Source organism: Propithecus coquereli, unplaced genomic scaffold, assembly GCF_000956105.1.
Source record: "Propithecus coquereli isolate 6110/MARCELLA unplaced genomic scaffold, Pcoq_1.0 Scaffold43, whole genome shotgun sequence".
Lineage (NCBI taxonomy): Eukaryota > Metazoa > Chordata > Mammalia > Primates > Indriidae > Propithecus > Propithecus coquereli.
Window position 1 is genome coordinate 3,292,626 of NW_012150063.1, and position 18,956 is coordinate 3,311,581.

The window sequence follows — 18,956 nt, forward strand, 5'->3', positions numbered from 1 at the left end:
ATCAAAATACAGGATGTGTTGTTAGATTGCTAAATTAATGTGGTGTTTACTCCTTGTAAATTCCAAGCCTGGTGCTGAGTACATAGGCCCACTCTTAAAATTTTAGAGTTTAGAGATCATTTAATCAGTAGGTAGAGCAGAATCTATAGCAATTAAATGACTTGCCCAAGGTCACACAGCTTTCCTGAAAAAGTTGAGCTTTCCTGGCTCCTGGTCCGCTCCCCATTTCTGTGACCAAAGTTAAGAGCCTCATGATAGTGTGAGAGTTACGCTTAGTGTCTGTATCTGTGACAGAACCTTCTTACCCACATTTCCACCCCTAGGAGTAAAATACTGTTCGCATGAGCAACTACAGTCTCCAAACATCTGTGATTTCAATGTTTCTCTGTGTTCCTGACTCTCCCCTTTACAGCCCCTCATCACAGGTAATCTGAAACTAGCTGCCCATGTCAATTAAATTATGCAAGTAGTTTTAAGCCTATTCTAAACGTTTTATATAAATGGAATCATACCTTTGTAGCCTTGTGTGTCTGGATTCTTTCACTTAACATGTTTTCAAGATTCATCCATGTTGTTCACTTTATCCTTTTTTAAGGCTGAATAATATTCCACTGTGTTGATATCACATTCTGTTTATCCATTCATCAGTTGATAGACATTTGGGTTGTTTTCACTTTTTGGCTATTATGAGTAACGCTGCTATGAAATTTCATGGGCAAGTTTTTGTGGGAACCTGTTTTCAATTCTCTTGGATATTTACCTAGCAGTTTAAATTGAAAGGAGTTAGCATCTGCGCCATATGCCAACTCTAAGTTTAACTTTTTGAGGAATTGCTAAACTGTTTTTAAAAAGGATATACCATCTTATATTTCTACCAGCAGTATATGAAGTTTCCAATTTCTCCACATCCTCCCCAACACTTGTTATCCATCTGTTTCGTTATAGCCATCCTACTGTGTGTGAAATAGTAGTATCTCATTGTGCTTTCGATTTGCATCTGTCTAATGACATCTTTTCTAGTGCCAGTTGGCCATTTGTATATCTTTGGAGAGATGTCTATTCAGATCCTTTGCCCATTTTTAAGTGGATTATTTGTCTTTTTATTCTGGAGTTGTAAGAGTTTTTTATGTTCTAGATATTAATCCCTTATAAGATACATAGTTCGCAAATATTTTCTCCCATTCTGTGTGTTAACTTTTCACTTTCTTGATAATGCCTTTTCTTCTTTTTCATTTTTTAAACTCCTCTTACTATCATTCCCAAGATAATGTCCTCTGATGGATGAAAGTTTTTAGTTTTGATGAAGTTCAGTGTATCTGTCTTTACTTTTGTTGCTTGTGCATTTGATGTCCTATCTAAGAAACTATTGCCTAATCCAAAATCAAAGGTTTTCACCCATGTTTTCCTCCAGAAGTTTTATAGTTTTAGCTCTTAAGTCTATGATCCATGTTGAGCTAATTTTTATATTTGGTGTGAGGTACAAATCCAACCTCATTCTTTTGCCTATGTGACTATCCATTTGTCCCAGCACCATATATTCAAAAGACTAGCCTTTCTCCCTTGAATTGTCTTGGCACCCTTGTCAAAAAATTAATTGACCATAAATTATAGGTTTATTTCTGGACTCTTTTTTGAGACAGGGTCTCGCTCTGTCACCTTGGCTAGCGTATAGTGAGCATCATAGCTCACTGCAGCCTCAAACCCCGAGGCTGGGCTCAAACAATCTTCCTGCCTCAGCCTTCCAAGTAGCTGGGACTATAGGTGCTCACCACCTTGCCCAGCTGATTTTTTTCTATTTTTTGTAGAGATGGTGTTTCACTATGTTGCTCAGTCTGGTCTCAAACTCCTGGTCTCAAGCAATCCTCTGCCTCGTCCTCATGCTACCTTGCCCAGCTAATTTTTGTATTTTTTGTAGAGATGGTGTTTCACTATGTTGCTCAGTCTGGTCTCAAACTCCTGGTCTCAAGCAATCCTCTGCCTCGTCCTCATGCTACCTTGCCCAGCTAATTTTTGTATTTTTTGTAGAGACAAAGTCTCACTATGTTGCTCAGGTTGGTCTCGAACTTCTGGCCTCAAGTGATCCTCCCACCTCCCAAAGTGCCGAGATTATAGACATGAACCACAGAGCCAGGCCTCTTTGTGTTTTATGTTCTTTGTGCCCTAGTTAAGGAGTCCTTGCCTATCCCAAGGTCACAAAGATGTTCTCAAATGTTTTCTTCTACAGTTTTATCGTTTTAGGTTCTACATTTATATCTATAATCTACCTTGAGTTAATTTTCATGTATGTCATAAGGTTGAAGTTCTCTTTTTTATTTTTTTGCAAATGATATCCACTTGTTCCAGCACCATTATTTCTTTGACTATTTCTTTCATCCCTTCTTCTCTTTCCTTTCTTTCTGGGATTCCACTCACATACAAATTAGGTCGCTTAAAGCTGTCCCACAGATCACTGATGCTCTTAGCTTCTTCCATTTCATTCTTTTTTTAAAATCTGTGTTTCGTTTTGATAGCTTCAATTTTTGTGTCTCTAAATTCACTGATCTTTTCTTTTGTATTATCTAATCTGTTAATTTTATCCAGTGAATTTTTTTATTTCAGATACTGTATTGTTCATCTCTAGAAGTTTCATTTGTGTCCTTTGTGTATCTTCTATACCTCTCTTTATCATATTCAGTTTTCTTCTAGATTCTTAACTATATGTAGCATGTTTGTAATAACTATTTTCATGTCCTTGTTTCTAATTTTTATTGTTGTTATTTTGGGGTCTCTTTCTTTTTATTAATTGTTCCCCTGGTTATGGATCATATTTTCCCACTTCTTTGCATTTTTTATTAGATGCCAGACAATGTTCTGTTTTGTCTTGTTTTGTTTTGGAGAGAGGGTCTCACTGTGTTGCCCAGTACAGAATACAGTGGTGTCATCATAGCTCACTACAACCTCACACTCCTGGGCTCAAGTGATCCTCTTGCCTCAGCCTCCAAAGTGGCTGGGACTACAGGTGTGCGCCACCACGCCTGGATAATTTTTCAATTTTTAGTATAGACGGGGTCTCACTCTTGCTGAGACTGGTCTTGAGCTCCCGACCTCAAGCTATCCTCCTGCCTTGGCCTCTCAAAATGCTAGGATTACAGGCTTGAGCCACTGTGCCCAGCCCCAGGTCCTTTATGGGCAGGAGTTTAAATTAACCAAGGTCACAATGGGAGGAATTTCTGATTCCCAATCCTGTCCTCCAAATGTGATTTTGGGAGGCCCTGCCCCAGGCTTACTGAATCAGAAACTCTGGGGTCACGCAGCTAAAGTTTGAGAATTACCGTTCTGAACTAACAGCACCACTACCCTCTGGGACATTTTGCAGCCATTGGAATGCCAGGTGAAACTACCCTCTCTTAATTAGTATTGCCTCCCTCCCTCCCTCCCTCTCTCTCTCTTTCCATCACATGAGTACTTAGAGTTCCATTCACTTAAATTATTTTTTTTTCCTGACACATCTAAGGTGGTGTTTGGGGTGTTAGATCTTGTTTTGTTCCTTTAAAGTGTTGGACTTTGTTTTGGCACACAGTTAAGTTACTTAGGATCATTTAGATTCTTCCAAGACTTGCTTTTAAGCTTTGTTCTGGTGGGTTCAATCTAAAGAACAGCCTTCAGTTAGGGCATATATAGCTCCACTAACAAGGCAATATCTATCTGAGGTCCCTACATGATGCCCCATGTATTACAAGGTCTCTACTCTGGATGGGAGATTGCAAACTATTGTGAGCATATGTGAGCTTCAGGAATTGTTCGGCCCATTGCTCTCTTCTGGTTCTTTCCCCAGCCTCATGGAATTTCACCCCATGTATGTGCAGATCAGTGTTCAAATGAAAGATTCAAGGGGTCCCTTGCTTTTCAGACCTGAAGATCTCCAGAGCTCTTTCACTACACAGATTCATCTTCTTTAGTTTGTGACCCATAAATTCCAGCTGCCTCAGTCTTCCCAAATACTGATCTCATCTTTTCAACTGGGCAAGACCCCTGGGCTCTAGGTTCCTGCTTTCTGTGTTGGAGCTTGGAAATTGTCTCACGGCAGTAAGCTTGGACAATTATAAGGCTTACCTTGTTTGTTTCCTTCTCTTAGGGCTCCTTACTCCTGCACTGCCCATGTCCAGTGTTTAAAAACAACAATGTCATACATTTTGTTCAGTTTTCTAGTTATTTATGGTGGAAGGACAATGGTCCAAGCTTACTGCCGTTGTCTAAGGGTGGAAGAGAAGCCCCAGGTCCTTTGTGGGTAGGAGTTTAAATTAACCAGGGTCACAGTGGAAGGAATTTCTGATTCCCAATCCTGTCCTTCAGAGCTATTCACTGAAAGAACCCAAAGTAGTATATGCTTAGAAATAACTATGTTTGTGTCTTTGGGTTGTCATGTGTTTATCCACAGTATTTCCTGACTTCCTCCCTGTGTTGGGCAAGGGCTAGGATGGGAGGGTGGGTGGAGGCAAAAAGTAAAAACTGTTGGTCCCACCCAGTGCTTGATGAGCTCATCTTTAGCCTCCCCAAAACCTTTAGAGCTCTTCTGACTCTGCAGTCTCCCAAGCCAGAAAGGCCGTGCTTTTATTTTACGGGTTGATCGGATAGTCTTCAAATGATATTCTCAGAAGCATATTCTCCTTCCTCAGCAGCAGATGAGGAATCCTATGCTTAAAAAATGCATGCCTTTGAGAATGTGTTGGGGGCAAGGGAAAGAGGGAATATTTTCCAAGGGGTGTGTGTAATGGGGGCCACACCTGTGTAAGCAGGGATGATGGCGTGTAGAGAACTAGAAGCAAATGTAGGAAAAAGTAAACAACTAGTACCAGTTCAGGGTGAGACAAAGCTAGTTTCCAAATCCCTCCACCAGGTCAGTGGACATGTTTGTAACTGGAAGAGCCCCTGGGGTCAAGGTTACAGTTTACTAGGAGGGGCAGAGGATTAAATAGAAGAATGGAATTTCCCTTTGATAAGGAGAAGCCAAGATTTATTACTATAAATCACTTGATTTTTTTTGTTGTTGTAGTTCTATGGTCTCCTTTTCTCTACAAATATAATTTTTTTTTACTGAGAAATTGCATAACAGGACATCAGTGTTCAAAGTGTACAAATTGTCATCTGTGGTTATTTTTAGAGCCAGTTTATCTACCATTTCAGATTAAGAACTTTTGTTGGATCCGATTACAGAATTCTGCTCAGAGCTACAATTCTTTGAAACAGGAAAGGCAGACCATCTCCCTATACGTGCTTTGTATTTTCTTGCCACCTACTTTTTTAAGGTGGGTGGAGATGCTGGGAGACGGGGGAGGATAGAGGAAACTTTAGAACAATTATGTCTGCAAACTTTTCTTGACACTGGAGAATTCAGAGCCTTTACAATATATGAAAGAGAAATTCATTCATTGGTTCATTCATTCATTTGAGGCAGAGGGAACAGCATGTGCAAGTTTAGACGGAATAAAGGCTCAGTGGCAAGTGACCCTCCATAGTGGCACAGTTGGTATCATTACCATTTGCACAATAATCCCATAAGTGACTTATTTTGTAGCAATGAAACTTTTTTTGTTTGGTTGGCCTTTTCAGTCCCGCTTCATGGATACTGATTGCTTCGTATAAGTAGAACAAGTTTGCTGTGATTACAGGGGCTGTTGCCTCCTCCACAGCCATCTTTGCTGGGGCCAAGAAAATGTTGTCACTCTGGGCCTTGTACTTTTTCCTTCTTGCTTTTATCAGCACAAGACTATCAGGCTATCTTGATGAGTGACGTAAGTGAAGGCCAGGAACTATATAATATTCAGGAGCTCTTTGGTTGAGCACTAGATGAAGGGGTTGACTTATGATTAGGGGCCATGGTGTACGAAAACAAATAACATTAAACACTAGAATTACACACATTCAGCATGGCAAGATGTTTACACTAGGAGAAGTACAGATGATCTCAGATGGTCTGAGGCAAAGGCTCTTAAAGTGTGGTGCCTGTACCAGCAGCATCAGCATTACCTGGGAATCTGTTAGCAAATGTGATTTTGGGGGGCCCTGCCCCAGGCTTTCTGAATCAAACTCTGGGGTCACGCAGCTAAAGTTTGAGAATTACCGTTCTGAACTAACAGCACCACTACCCTTTGGGACATTTCGCAGCCATTGGAATGCCAGGTGAAACTACCCTTTCTTTATTAGTATTCCCTCCCTCCCTCCCTCTCTCTTTCCGTCACATGAGTACTTAGAGTTCCATTCACTTAAATTATTTCTTTCTCCTGACACATGTAAGGTGGACAGGATCGCCTAAATTAAATGCTCTTATGGTTTAACTCCACTGTATCCAAAATTTTGTGGTAATGACATCATCCACATTTTTTTTCAGAATGCTCTTTTTAAAGCTTTTTAGATTAATGTGCATCTTTTAAAGATTGTATTGATTTTTTTTTTTAAACAAATTTTGACGAACCTGTAAGAGTAGCTCAGAAGATCAAAGGTGAATGGCCCACAGGCCTGCCTTTTGGACTTATGCTCCTTCTCTAGGGAGGAGACAGACTTCCCTAAATATTGTAATAACATAGAACATGCCAAGTATGATGCCACTGTCCCTGCTCAAGGTATGTGCTGCCAGATATGTTAAGTCCTCTTTCAGCAACCTGGTTGAAGTTAGTGCCCTACCTTGGTTAGCTAGGGAGTGGCAGCTTTGAGATCCAAGTTAACTTTAACAATCACTATTTAGGTTGCAAATAACACTGGAATCTCCAACCTACTGAAGAACTAGAACTACTAAGATAACACGTCTGAGATTGCCAGGGAGAATTATGTGAATGGGCCACTGTGCTCCTTCACAGACACTCTGCTCAGTGTCATGAGGGACTCTGCAAAGTTCCTTTGGTTCCTGCCTAGGAAATCACTGTTCATGTTAGTCATGCCCTCTAAACAGACCAGCCTCAGGAAGCTTTTATCAACTTCACCGAAGCTGTATTTCCTTAATGCTGCTCCCTGGTGATGTTTTCACCAGTCTGTGGCACAATGAAACTATAGCAAAGTGATACTAACAGATTTTTCTTAAAGCCAAATTTCTTTAAAGAATTGTCCTTTACGAGGACACTATGATTTCCTCCCTTTTCTTGCATGAAATGATAATAGATGGCAGGTTTTTAACATCCTTTGCAAAACAAAAAGTTGGCAGCTTGCACCAGCCTGCCACATTGTTTGTGACATTTTACTAGGAATTATTTCTCCAATGAACCAGGACATAGTGTAGGGGAAAGTATCGTCCTTCCATGTGAATTCAGCCATTCCCTTGAAGGCTAGAAATGTACTTGCCCTGAAGAAGGGAAAAAGAGTTCATTCCAAAAATGAAATCAAATTGTGTGTTTAGAATCAGTCACACATCCTTGAGTGGCTGAGATGACTGCACTAGCGGGAACATGCAAAGACTTTCCAAACAAGGAGGGCTGGAAAAAGCTCCATCCAATAAAGTTTTGCAAAAATCATTTTAACTTATGAAAAATATGATGGGGCCATTAAAGCAGGACTTGATTCTGTCACTGGAACATTTTGGCTTTCCAAGAAAAAAGAAACCCAAAGCAATCAAAATTGAGATTGCAAGTAGAAAAGTTAAGGTTTAAAGATTACAATCTGCTAGAGTAGAGGGCTGCTAAACTTCAGACTAAGGAACTTACTTTCAGTTCTTTGTGTCCCGCAGACAAAAGGCACCCATAGATATGAAAATAAGTATCATGTGTTGATCTAGACTTTGAAATAGATTTGGTATGGGAGGACACAAACACTGCTTCACCAGGAAGAGATCCATCCTGGTTGTGAAAACCATTTGACGAGCTCTACCTGCAGTGGGCTGTAGAGCCACTAAAACAGTAGCTGTACCTCGGTCACTTTAAAATCAGACTACCAGGACTCTCTTCAGAAACGTGGTCAGGTGTCCCCTGACATAAGTGTTTTTCTAAAGCCGTCAGATGAATTTAATGTGCTTCTTGGGCTGAGAACCACTGTGCGAGAGGAAAGCAACATTCTTTGTTAGTCACTGCAGCAACTTGTGTTGAAGTATTGGGCATTTCTACCTCCAACCTCCTCTTCCACCTAGAGACCCCCTCACTCTGAGAGCGGTGTGGTTCTTGTGGTCCTACCAAAATAGCTTCATGGGAACAGAGCCTGGTCTTTCTAACTCACTGCTACATCCGAGACCTAAAACAGAACCTGTACATAGTGAGCCAACGTTTATTAATACATTGTTGAATGACTGCCTGCCTGCCAGGAACCTTTAGAGTGCTTATTTGTTCTTTTGAATTCTTGGTCATTTTCTGTCCTTTGGTGTTTTTTTATGTGTGTATGTGGTTTTTTTTTCTTTTTTCAAGAGAAAGTGGGGTGTGGTGAATTTTTTAGTTCTTCACTGCTGTGAAGTACGGAGCTGGAACCAGCTGGACTCTGCTTGGAACACCAACTCCCTACCTACCCACCCATAAACCCTACAAAGCCCTGTGAAAGTTGGCACTTAGGGGTGTGGTCCTCAGCTAGGGTGCATAGCAGAATTACCTGCGGCCTTTTAAGATTACAGTCGTCTGTGCCCAGCTTAAAACCAACTGAATCAGAATCCACCAGAGTGGGATTTGGGCATGTGTGGTTTTAATAACTTTGGTCGTTACCTTCACTTGAGGGCAGTGGTTTTCAAAATACCTGAATCAGTAGCAGCAGCTTCACCTGTGAGCTTGTTAATGCAGATTATCAGCCCTCACCTGAGACCTCTGGAATCAGAACTCAGGGTGAGGCCCAGGAAGCCGAGTGGTTTAACAAGCCCACCAGGGCTTCTGATGCACACTTGAGTTTGAGAAGCTCTGCTTTAGGGCATCTCTTTGGGTCATAGCTGCTGCACAACAGAGAGTATTTTTTCCAAGCAGCAGTTTGGAGCAAGTGCCTAAGTGAACAGCACTTGATAATTTTCTACCTTTTGGCTCAGACCTGACCTCTTTTTCTCCTCCACTGTTGACACATTAATTCAGCAAGCCTGCTGGAAGGTCTCTCTGTGTCTGTTCTCTCCTAAGTCTCCCTGGAGCGTTTGCCCATTCTCTTCCTCTCCCAGGCAGGCACCTAGGCAGCCTTCAGGGCCCATCTTAAATTTTCAACTTCTTCCCTTTTTCAACTTCTTCCAGTAGAAAATGAGTGCCCATTGCATTCATTTTGGTCTGTCTTAATAGTTTTAGTATATGTTCTTTTTACCTACCATTTCCTTTGGGACCTTGAGCAAATAACCTCTCTGTTTCCTCATCTGTAATAGGGATTAATAATAAAATAATAATAGAGCTTACCTCAGGAGTGAGTCAATACTTGTTAAAGTGTTCAGAATAATACTCAAGTGTCAATTCTAAAAGTAATTTTTGTTCACAGCATTAAGTAATAGCTATATAATATTCTATAATAACAGAATAGTACATGGCACACAAATACTCAACAAATGTCAGCTTTTATCACTAACAATTTTAGGGCACTAAGCATTTTGCAATTTTTATAGTTGTCTTATCATTATCATTATTTTATACTTGTCCTTTATCTTCCCATTAGTCTTACAGCTCTTTGACAGCAGATCTTTTTCTTTCTCAACTCTGAATTTCTATATCTTACAAAGTACCTAACATAGGTTGAGTATCCCTAATCCAAAATGCTTCGGACCAGAAGTGTTTCAGATCTGGGTTTTTTTTTCGGATTTTGAAATATTTGCATATACATAATGAGGTATCTTGAGTAGGGGACCCAAGTCTAAACATACAATTCATTTATGTTTCATATACACCTTAGACACATAACCTGAAGGTAATTTTATTTTTCCCGTGGCGACGCTGAATGAACTGTGTTATACACCTACCTGCATTTTGACTGTGGCCATCACGTGAGGTCAGGTGTCCACTTGTGGCATCATGTTAGTGCTCAGAAAGTTTCAGATTTTAGAGCATTTTGGATTAGAGATGCTTAACTCAATAAATGTTTATGGAATTATACTGAAGCCTGCAGGCAGTGTAGGTCAAGAAGTCCAAAGGAACCCTCCCTGAGCACATTCCCCATCTCCCACTTCTTTGGGGTCGTGCCTTCAATCTCTGGCTTCTTGGTCATATTAGCCCTCCTCAAGGAACTGGAGGAAGCAAGTGGGTCTGGGTGCCCAACTCTTGAGTCCAGCAGACTATGCATTCAGCTTGGAATACTCCTCTTTCAGACTGAAAATTAGCCAATGTGGCTTAGACAGTTCTTCCTGTTTTTAATAACATTTTTAAGAGCAAATCTCTGAGCCATGTTTTCATGTCTTTGCCAAACACGTGAAATTCCTTTTTAACCAGTGTTGTCCTCCGGCAACAGTGGGTGGGGAGGGTAGGGAAATGGTACCTGGAGACCACAGTACTGTGGTCTTCTCATTACTGCATTGTAGCGGAATTAGGTTTTTAGGCATTGAAAATAGAGATGACACAAAGGTTGAGGATCCCAACTGCCTGGGGTTTTCTTGGTGCTTTATAAAGATGACCGTTCCTGTTAAAGGGGGACTTCTGTGGAGTCTGAGTTAAGAGCAGAGGTGTATGTGTAATTGCAGATGGTGGGTGGTGGCCTCCGTCGGATACCATCATTGTCAGAGCCCTAGTCCAGTCCCCATTTTGCCTCCTGGGACAACTTCTTTTTGAAACAATTTGATGCATTACATGAACATTCTGTATTTTTAATTCCTGGATTATTGCAAGCCTATGAGATTTTTCAATCTCAAATAAGTTTTTCCAAGTATGACCTTAATGTTTTACATTTCCATTATGTTTATGTTAGCTTTCTAATAAGTCAGCAGAGTTCACTGCGTTATAATGAAATGATGAACATGAACAGTGCTTTATAAGCTCTAAAATGCCTTTAACTTACATGCTGTCTTATAAGCCACTCCAGGATAAACTGGTCTCCCTGCTTCTAATATTGCCCCTCAGCAATAAGGGCACTTCAGCAAAAATGTGCCCTGACCTTGTCACTTAAAATAACCCCTCAGTGCCATTCCCTTGCCTACAGAAGAACGTCCAGGCTCCTTCCTTTGTCTAGGAGACTGTCTGTGTCCTCGCCACATTTCTTCTCTAGCCTCATCTGTTGCCCTTTCCCACCTCACATTTTCTGCTCTAATGATATCAGGTGGCCCATAGTTACCCACGTGGTGCATTCTGTTTCATGCCTTCATTAAGCCCTTGCTCAGGTGGTTCCTCTGCCTTTGGTGGTTCCAACACGTTCTCACCTGGCTTCCCCATTGAGACTCAGATTATCATTTATGCCACTATATTGACTGGAATTATATGTTCATGTATTTCTCTTTCTCAAACTAGACCATAAACTCTTGATTTTATTAATATTTACTAGCACATAGTAAGCAGGCAATAAGTTTTTTGATCAGGACCAAGAATTTGAAAAGATTTCAGCAACTAAAAGACAGACCATGGAACTTAACAGGAAGATAAAATTTAACGGGTATACTTGGATTTAAAACAAGCAAACAAGTCTCGCCCTAAGTATTGCGTACAAGGTGGGAGAAAGATGACTCACCACCATCAGTAGATCATGTAAAAAAAAGAAGAAGAAGAAGGGTCGTGGTTTCAGTTGACTTTATGCCTTATATGAGTCAACAGTGTGATGCAACTCCAGTAAGCTAGTGTTCAGAACAGGGAAAGTAACAGTCCTACTGGTCACACCATGCAGGAGAGTCATGACCCATTCTGTGGGCCTGCTTTAAGGGAGGGTGAGGCACGTCCAAAGGAAGGCATCTAGAGTAATGAGAGAAGGTGACCCTTGTCATATCGGGAAGGAAATAGGGGTGTTTCATCTGGAGAAGGCAGAGGGGGCACAATAATTATAATCAAATGCCTAAAGAGCTATCATTGAGAGCCTGAAAATGCAGAATTAGGTCAATGAGTAGAACTTTGTGACAATTAGATCTACTAACAATGGAATAAGCTGTCTCATGGGCTCCAGGTCACTGTAGGGTTCAGCCAGTAGCCTCTGGGAAGAGATGAGTAGAGAGACTCTGAGACCCTGGAAAAAATTTGGACTAGATGTCCTTTTCTCCTGGTCAACTTTGGGGCTCAGTGATTTAAGAGGTCACTGAGCTCATGTTTATTGGATGTTAGAGAGGACGGCCAGGAGTGCTTCTTCTGATGGTAATGCCTTTGTCCACCTGGGAGAAAAATTATGAATAATCTAAATAGAAATTGTTTCTGGGTCATATGTCTGAACCTTAGTGGGCTAGTCAGTTATTACGCTGTTTGTTTGAAATCTACTTAGGAAAGACATCGGATGGTTTCAGTGTATTTATAGCCTTCCATTCTCCCATGTCCTTTTGTGGAAAGTTGAATAAAGTGATTGCGCTTCTTTCCCTTATTTTTTGCTTTTTAGTTCTGGAGAGTCTTGGCTTCTGGGAGGAAGTCAGAGGGATTATCTCAGGATCAGAGCTGATAACAGGATTCCCCGGTACCTTCAAGATGCCAGGCCTGCCCCAGTACCTCCAGAGCCTCACCAGACTAGGCATTGCGGCATTGTGGGCAGTGGTGGCCAAGAATGGAGAGCAGACAAGGAATGTTCCCATCTCCTTCTCTCAGCTGTTAGAGTCTGCCTTCCCTGAAGTGCGCTCGCTGACACTGGAAGCCCTGTTGGACAGGTTCTCGTTAGCAGCCTCTGGATTAGGAGAGAAGGGACTGCCAGCCTTGCTGTGCAACATGGGAGAGAAGTTCTTGCTTTTGGCAATGAAGGAAAATCACCCAGAATGCTTCTGCAAGGTAAATTCTCTGATGATCATCCCCTTCCACTGCCCACATTCTTTGACAAGGCATGAGAATGGTAAAGTCATGAAGGCAAGATTGGGTTTGGGCTCTCCAGGGGGAATAGGAAGTAGATGCAGCATCCAGAGGATAAGGACTCGCTTTATATGGTGATTGGCATGGCTTTGTACATAAAAGGACACTAAGAAAAGCTTTTGATGATAGTGGTATTGATGGCAGAGATTAACCAAAGACAGAGCAAGCCACTCTGGGATGTTTAGGAAACAGATCATTGAAAATTAACTGTATGTGTCAGAGGAAGTCTTTGCTGACATGGCTATTTGGGAGCAGATGGCCACCTGGAAAGCATAATCAAAAAAAGGAGCCCTTCCCTAGGAATCTGGGCATTTAGCTCCAATCCCAAGTCACTGGGGGCCCTCTGGCTAGTCATTACTCTTCTCTGCCTCAGTTTCCTAAAGGTATGACAGGGCCAATAAGAAGTCAGTGGGAGCCTTTCAAAAGATAGACCCCTTTGTTGGTACAAGTGATTTTTATTTAGCATCTGGAGACTTTTCCCTGAGTATTTCTTTCTTTTTTCTTTCATGGACTTGGCTCACACAGATACTGAAAATTCTTCATCACATGGACCCCAATGAGTGGCTTCCCCAGACGGAGGACTGTGTCCATCTAACCCCAAAGGAGTTCTTAATTTGGACGATGGATATTGCTTCTAATGAAAGGTTTGCCCCCAGTGCTCCCTGTGCGCCCTTGGTAGGGTGTATGATTTCATCAGTCATTATGCAATGGACTTGCTCACAGTCCTAGCCTTGGGACTCAGGTCTTGGATTTTGTTCTAGGCCTCAGCCTAAGAGCTATGTTCTAAACTCAAGATGATGTCAGAGTTTCACACTAATAACCCAAAGGTAATCACTTCTGGAGGCATTTATATAACCAGGAGGTAGAGATTTCTGGTCTTCACATATGCGTGGATTATAGACTATCTGCAAAAACGATCTGTGTATAAAACATGTTTGATTTTATTTTTGTGTGGTTTTTTGTTTTGCTTTTTCTAGATCTGAAATTCAGAACGTAGCTTTGAGGCTTGCCTCCAAAGTGATTGCCCATCACATGCAGACACGTGCAGAGGTAAGACTGATTCTGTTCCCGTCTGGGGCCTGGGTTTTCATGCTCTTATTTACCCAGAAGGTGTCAGTAAAAGTGAACCGTCTCAGCAGGCAGAATCACTATGATGTGAATATGTAGCATCTACAAAATTATTGTTCGTGTTGGTTTTTTCACTTTGGATATAAATTGTGAAGACTTTTGAGCACCACCTTTCTTTTCTCTTGTTTTCAGCATTTTTGATTAGAGTCCATGAGGGTAACACAACCTCCCCCGAAACACACATATGCCCAAACCCCTTGTTTTTTCTCCATTTTTTTTAGCTAGACTCTTAATCTAAAGAGAATAAGCAAGTCAATTCCTACAATATTTAGGATTGCAACCTGGTGAACTAAGCATGAAAATATATTGCTAAGGCTTAAATGTTCCCCCAGAACACAGCCCAGCTGGCTCTGGATGGAGGCCCAGATGTGCCCCACCTGTTTTACATGTCCTTTATGGGTGAGGTGGAACTAAAATAAGAAAAACAGCTTCCTGGGAAGATGCCTTAAGACAAATACATGCATACTTAGGTGCATGTAACAGGTAGCACCATCACCGGATTATATTAATAAGTAGAAGACAGCCCATGCCACAGGAACATTACCAGAAGATCTTTATTACACCACCACATTGTGATAGTGGTGGCCTAACACTGTGCATGCTGAGTCCTTACAATAAACCTAGCCCTGAGATAGATACTGAAGGTACAAAGGTGAACAGAGACCAGAGGTGCAGTTTAAAGAAAGAAAGAAAGCATTAGATAATTACATTGAATGTTTTAGTAGGAAGGTATACAGGGGCTACAGGAACCCAGAGGGGGGATGGAGTGTTTGGAGGCTGAGGAAAACGTCATAGAGGAGGCTGTTAAGTTCAGAGAGCTTGGGGCTGGGCAGAGATAAAATTAGAGGGTGCGAATTAACAAGCAGATGAATGGTTTTCTTGGATCTGCCATTCAAAGGCAGGCCAGGGGACCAAACCTAGATCACTAGGAGATACAGAAAGCCAAAAAAAGGTCAGGTGGGGTGGGGGAAGTGTAGGAAAGATGATTTGCTAAAAATCTGTAGCCTAGAGAAAAATACACCAAGTTCTAAGAAAGTAGTCACAAGGCAGCCTAACAAGCCTGCCAAAGTCATCATTCTTATTTAAAGCTGTTTTTAACCAGTTGTCATGTGTATTTTAAATGGACTGCTTGATACTTGAATGAAGTGATATTTAATGAAACTTGAGAGTTTTCTAAGGAGAAAAAAATTAACAAAACTGTAGAGAAACACATAAAAGAAGTTCCTGGAGAAACCTGGGTTTCTTTCTACATTAGGAGTTAGCATCTTCCTCAGGGTCTAAGATGCTAATCAGTTCAGTTCTGTGGCTGCCCAGAGGTTATCAAAGGAATCAGTAGTCACATTTTGAACATTTAATGAGACTCAGTTGATAGGGGAAGTAAAGTACATCTGGAACAATACCCTTTCTAGAAGAAATGAAAAAACAGAATTTAAAACGATCCAGATGTCCATCAACTGATGAATGAGTAAACAAAATGTGGTATATCCATACAACGGAATGAAGTACTGACACATGCCACAGCACGGATGAACCTTGAAAACACTATGCTAAGCGAAAGAAACCTGTCACAAAAGATCACATATTGTATGATCCCATTTGTAGGAAATGTCCAGAATAGGCAAATTCATACAGACAAAAAGTAGATTAGCGGTTTTTAGGGCTGGGAGGATAGGGGAGTGATAGCTAAAGGGTGCACAGTTTGTGGTGATGAAAATTTTCTGAAATTGACTGTGGTGGTGATTACACATATCTATTAATATACCAGCATTCATTGAATGGTCCACTTTAACTGGGTGAATTTTATGATATGTGAACTATGTATCAGCAAAGCTGTTACTATTAAAAACAACAACCAGGCTTTGTTTTAACAATAGAATTAATTAGATGCTACTTTAAATGTTATAGCAGAAACTCATAAATACTGTGGCTTAAACCAGACAGAAGTGGTCCATGGTGGCTTGACAATGTTGAGCCATCAGGTTCTTCTTCTTTCCTCAACATGTGGATTCCATCTTATGGTCCCGGCTGGTTGCCCCAGCTCCCACTGTCTTGTCCTTGTTCAGCTAGCAGGAAGAGGAAACCTAGGAAGTGAAGATCATGGGCACTTCCTAAGGTGTGGCCTGAAAGTACACAGATACCACTTCTAGTGTTGTCCCACCAGTCAGAACTTAATAACATGTTACTTCCAGATGCAAGGGATGCTGGAAAATGTCGGTGCCCATGGGTCTAGCCAAAAATGGGGGGTTCCATTACTAAAGATAGGAGGAGTGTCTGGTTATTGGGGACTTTGAGTTATTATTGCTGCCAGTCTTTCCCCACAAGTTTGGTCTTTACTGGAGCTATCAGTTTTCCGGATGACCTGATTTGCATCAGAAAAGACTCAAGGAGCTTGCTCTCTAGTTACAGTGGCTCCATATTACTGAAAGACAAGTCAGATTTTCTTTGGGCTTTTTTATTTCTCCCTAGTTGGGATAGAAACACAACTGAAAAACAACTTTCTTCCCACTGAGGTAAGAGCTAATTTGCAGGCCCATTTGGGGTAGCTCATTCCTAACTCCATGTCAGCCCATGGTTGCATCTTTGAACTACTGATAGATACATTTCGTGCCTTCAGAACAGGGACTCGATAGCCCCCGAGCTGAAGCGGTGGGTTCAGTTGGTCGTCTTGTCCTGTGGAGACCATCTCCCCACAGAGTCTAGGCTGGCTGCTGCTGAAGTCCTCACCAGCATGACACCATTTTTCCTCACCAACCCCCATCCTGTACTTGGTAAGTATGCTGAGTGGAGAGTCCGCTGTACTAAACTCACTAAAAGCATGCATAGATATTCTAGCCTATAAAGAAGGGAAGATGGAAGATGTAATTGCCTTTGCATCTTTCAGACGATTCCTGCCCTCTTAGTTCATACTCTGATCGTTTTCACCAATAGCCTCTTAACCAGCCTCTTTTCTTTCAATCTTATCCCCTAAATCATTCTCCGCAAAGCTTCTAAAGAGCCTCTGTGGTCTTTCTGAAACGCAAATATCATCCTTTCAGTCCACTGATTAAAAGTTTTGTGTGGCTTCCTATTCCCTTCAAGATGAAATCTATTTTTTTCTTTACTCCACCTTCCTGAGATGGACAGGATAAAATCTAAACACCCTTTACCATGGCTCATAGGCCCTAGCCTTGTCAGCCACTGCTTGACTGACTTGTGTTTGTCTTTCAAGACTCAGCCTAACCGTCCCCGCTTCCAGGAAGCCTACTGCAGTAATCTAGGTGAGAAATGAACGGATCATTGTGAAGCCCCAGCAGCAAGGAAGGAGAGAGGACAGGCGAAAAGATGTTTAGAGAGTAGAATCAATAGGATTTGGTTGTGTTGAGGTTGAGGTGAAAGAAAGGTTCAGGATAACTCCCAGGCATCTGGCTTCAGTGACTAGATAGGCTGCTGGTTCCTGTCACTGAATTTGGTTTAAGTTGAAGATATCTTTGGGCTATAAAGGTGGAGATATTTTGAAATCAAATGGATGTACAGATCATAGCTGGTTTCCAGTAGGTTATACACCTCCATGTCTCTTTCCTCACCATCACCCTCATGCTGCAAGAGTAATAACCAGGAAGGGGCATCGTGTCTATGATATTTAAGAAACCAAGCTTGAGGAAATCCTAAGGAATTGAAAACATAGGAGTTTTGTTGTTTTGTTTTAATATTTATATTGTATTTTTTGTTTTGTTTTTAAGCAGTTTAATTAAAGGAAAACTGAGGACCTAAAGCCATGCTTCAATCCTGACCCTGTCCTCTCCTGCTGTGTGAATCCCATATTGTCATGCTATGATTCTCTTCCCATCTATTAGTGGAATTCTACTTTTGTTTACCTTTTCCATGCCCAGCCCTCAACAGTAAGACATGTTCCCTGCCTCCAAGGAGCTTTCAGTATAGTGTGGAGAATGGATTTATACAGTAAAGGAAATAATTTTTTTTCGATGGTGAGATTCAAATTTTAAATGTTATAGAAGTTCAGACCGGTGAAGTGTCTCATGTCCCTGTAGATCCCTGGGAAACAAAGTTTTCTTTGATATACTTTTACTTCTTTCTTCTTAGTGACTTCCAGGCATTTTTCTTTACACCCGAAAGGAGATTGAGAGGGAACCTTTTATGATTGTGATTTAATCATTGGACCCAGACGAGTAAGAACAAAGGCATATAAACTTTGGTCGAGCTTCTCCAGTAAGGTTAATATCATTTTGCAGCATGTTTTCTGGTGACTTTGATTACTCTAACCCTAGCTCATAACAGGCCAAATGTCTGTAGAATAACCTGGAATTCCTGTGTGAAATTGGGTCCTGGGCCAAAGCAATTGGTTCCTAGTTAATTGCTGATTCTGGTTATCGCATTACAGGAAATGAGGAAGGAGACCGACAGTGGCTGATGGCCTACAAGAACATGAAAAATAGGTACTGAAGAGGTAGAAACAGAGGACAAAAGTGCATGGGGACAAGTCAAGAGCAGAGCAAAGTCATTTAAGGAAAAAGAAAACCTGAAATGGACTAAAGAGGGAAGGATCTTAGGGGTATTAAGGACCATGTTAAAGAGGAAAATATCAAGAAAGGAAAATATTAAGCCCTAGAGAACAATTAGAAAGGATAGATCCTAAAAGACTGAGTAAAACATAAAGCCAGATATGCAACAAAAAGATGATAATGAAACCCCAAATGGAGCCGTGGCTGTTCTCGGTATGACTGACGTGTCAGTGACTCTGACACCAGTTCTCCATGCACAGATGAGGGAGCGGGGAGACAAAGGGGAGTTCTTAGCACAGGATGGTTTCCACGTTGAAAAGATAGGGATGCTGCGTGGTGGTCTTCCATGGTCCTCTATTAGTAGCCCTCCACAAGCCTCACCTGTACAACAGGTAGCCTTTCCGGGAAGCCCAGCTCACCTCTCACCTCCTCACGCAGTCTGTCTCAATTACAGCATCCACTGTGAGCTTTC

At 41.4% G+C, this 18,956-nt stretch overlaps 1 protein-coding gene across 1 annotated transcript in view; it reads left to right on the forward strand.

Annotated features, from left to right (window-relative positions):
• The window catches only part of THADA (thyroid adenoma associated), a 277,319-nt gene that overhangs the window by 215,703 nt on the left and 42,660 nt on the right, over positions 1-18,956 (forward strand). The window contains exons 17-20 of the mRNA XM_012653863.1: positions 12,400-12,779; positions 13,383-13,501; positions 13,835-13,907; positions 16,600-16,753. Coding sequence (XP_012509317.1) covers positions 12,400-12,779; positions 13,383-13,501; positions 13,835-13,907; positions 16,600-16,753 — 726 coding nt within the window. The remainder of the gene's footprint in view (positions 1-12,399; positions 12,780-13,382; positions 13,502-13,834; positions 13,908-16,599; positions 16,754-18,956) is intronic.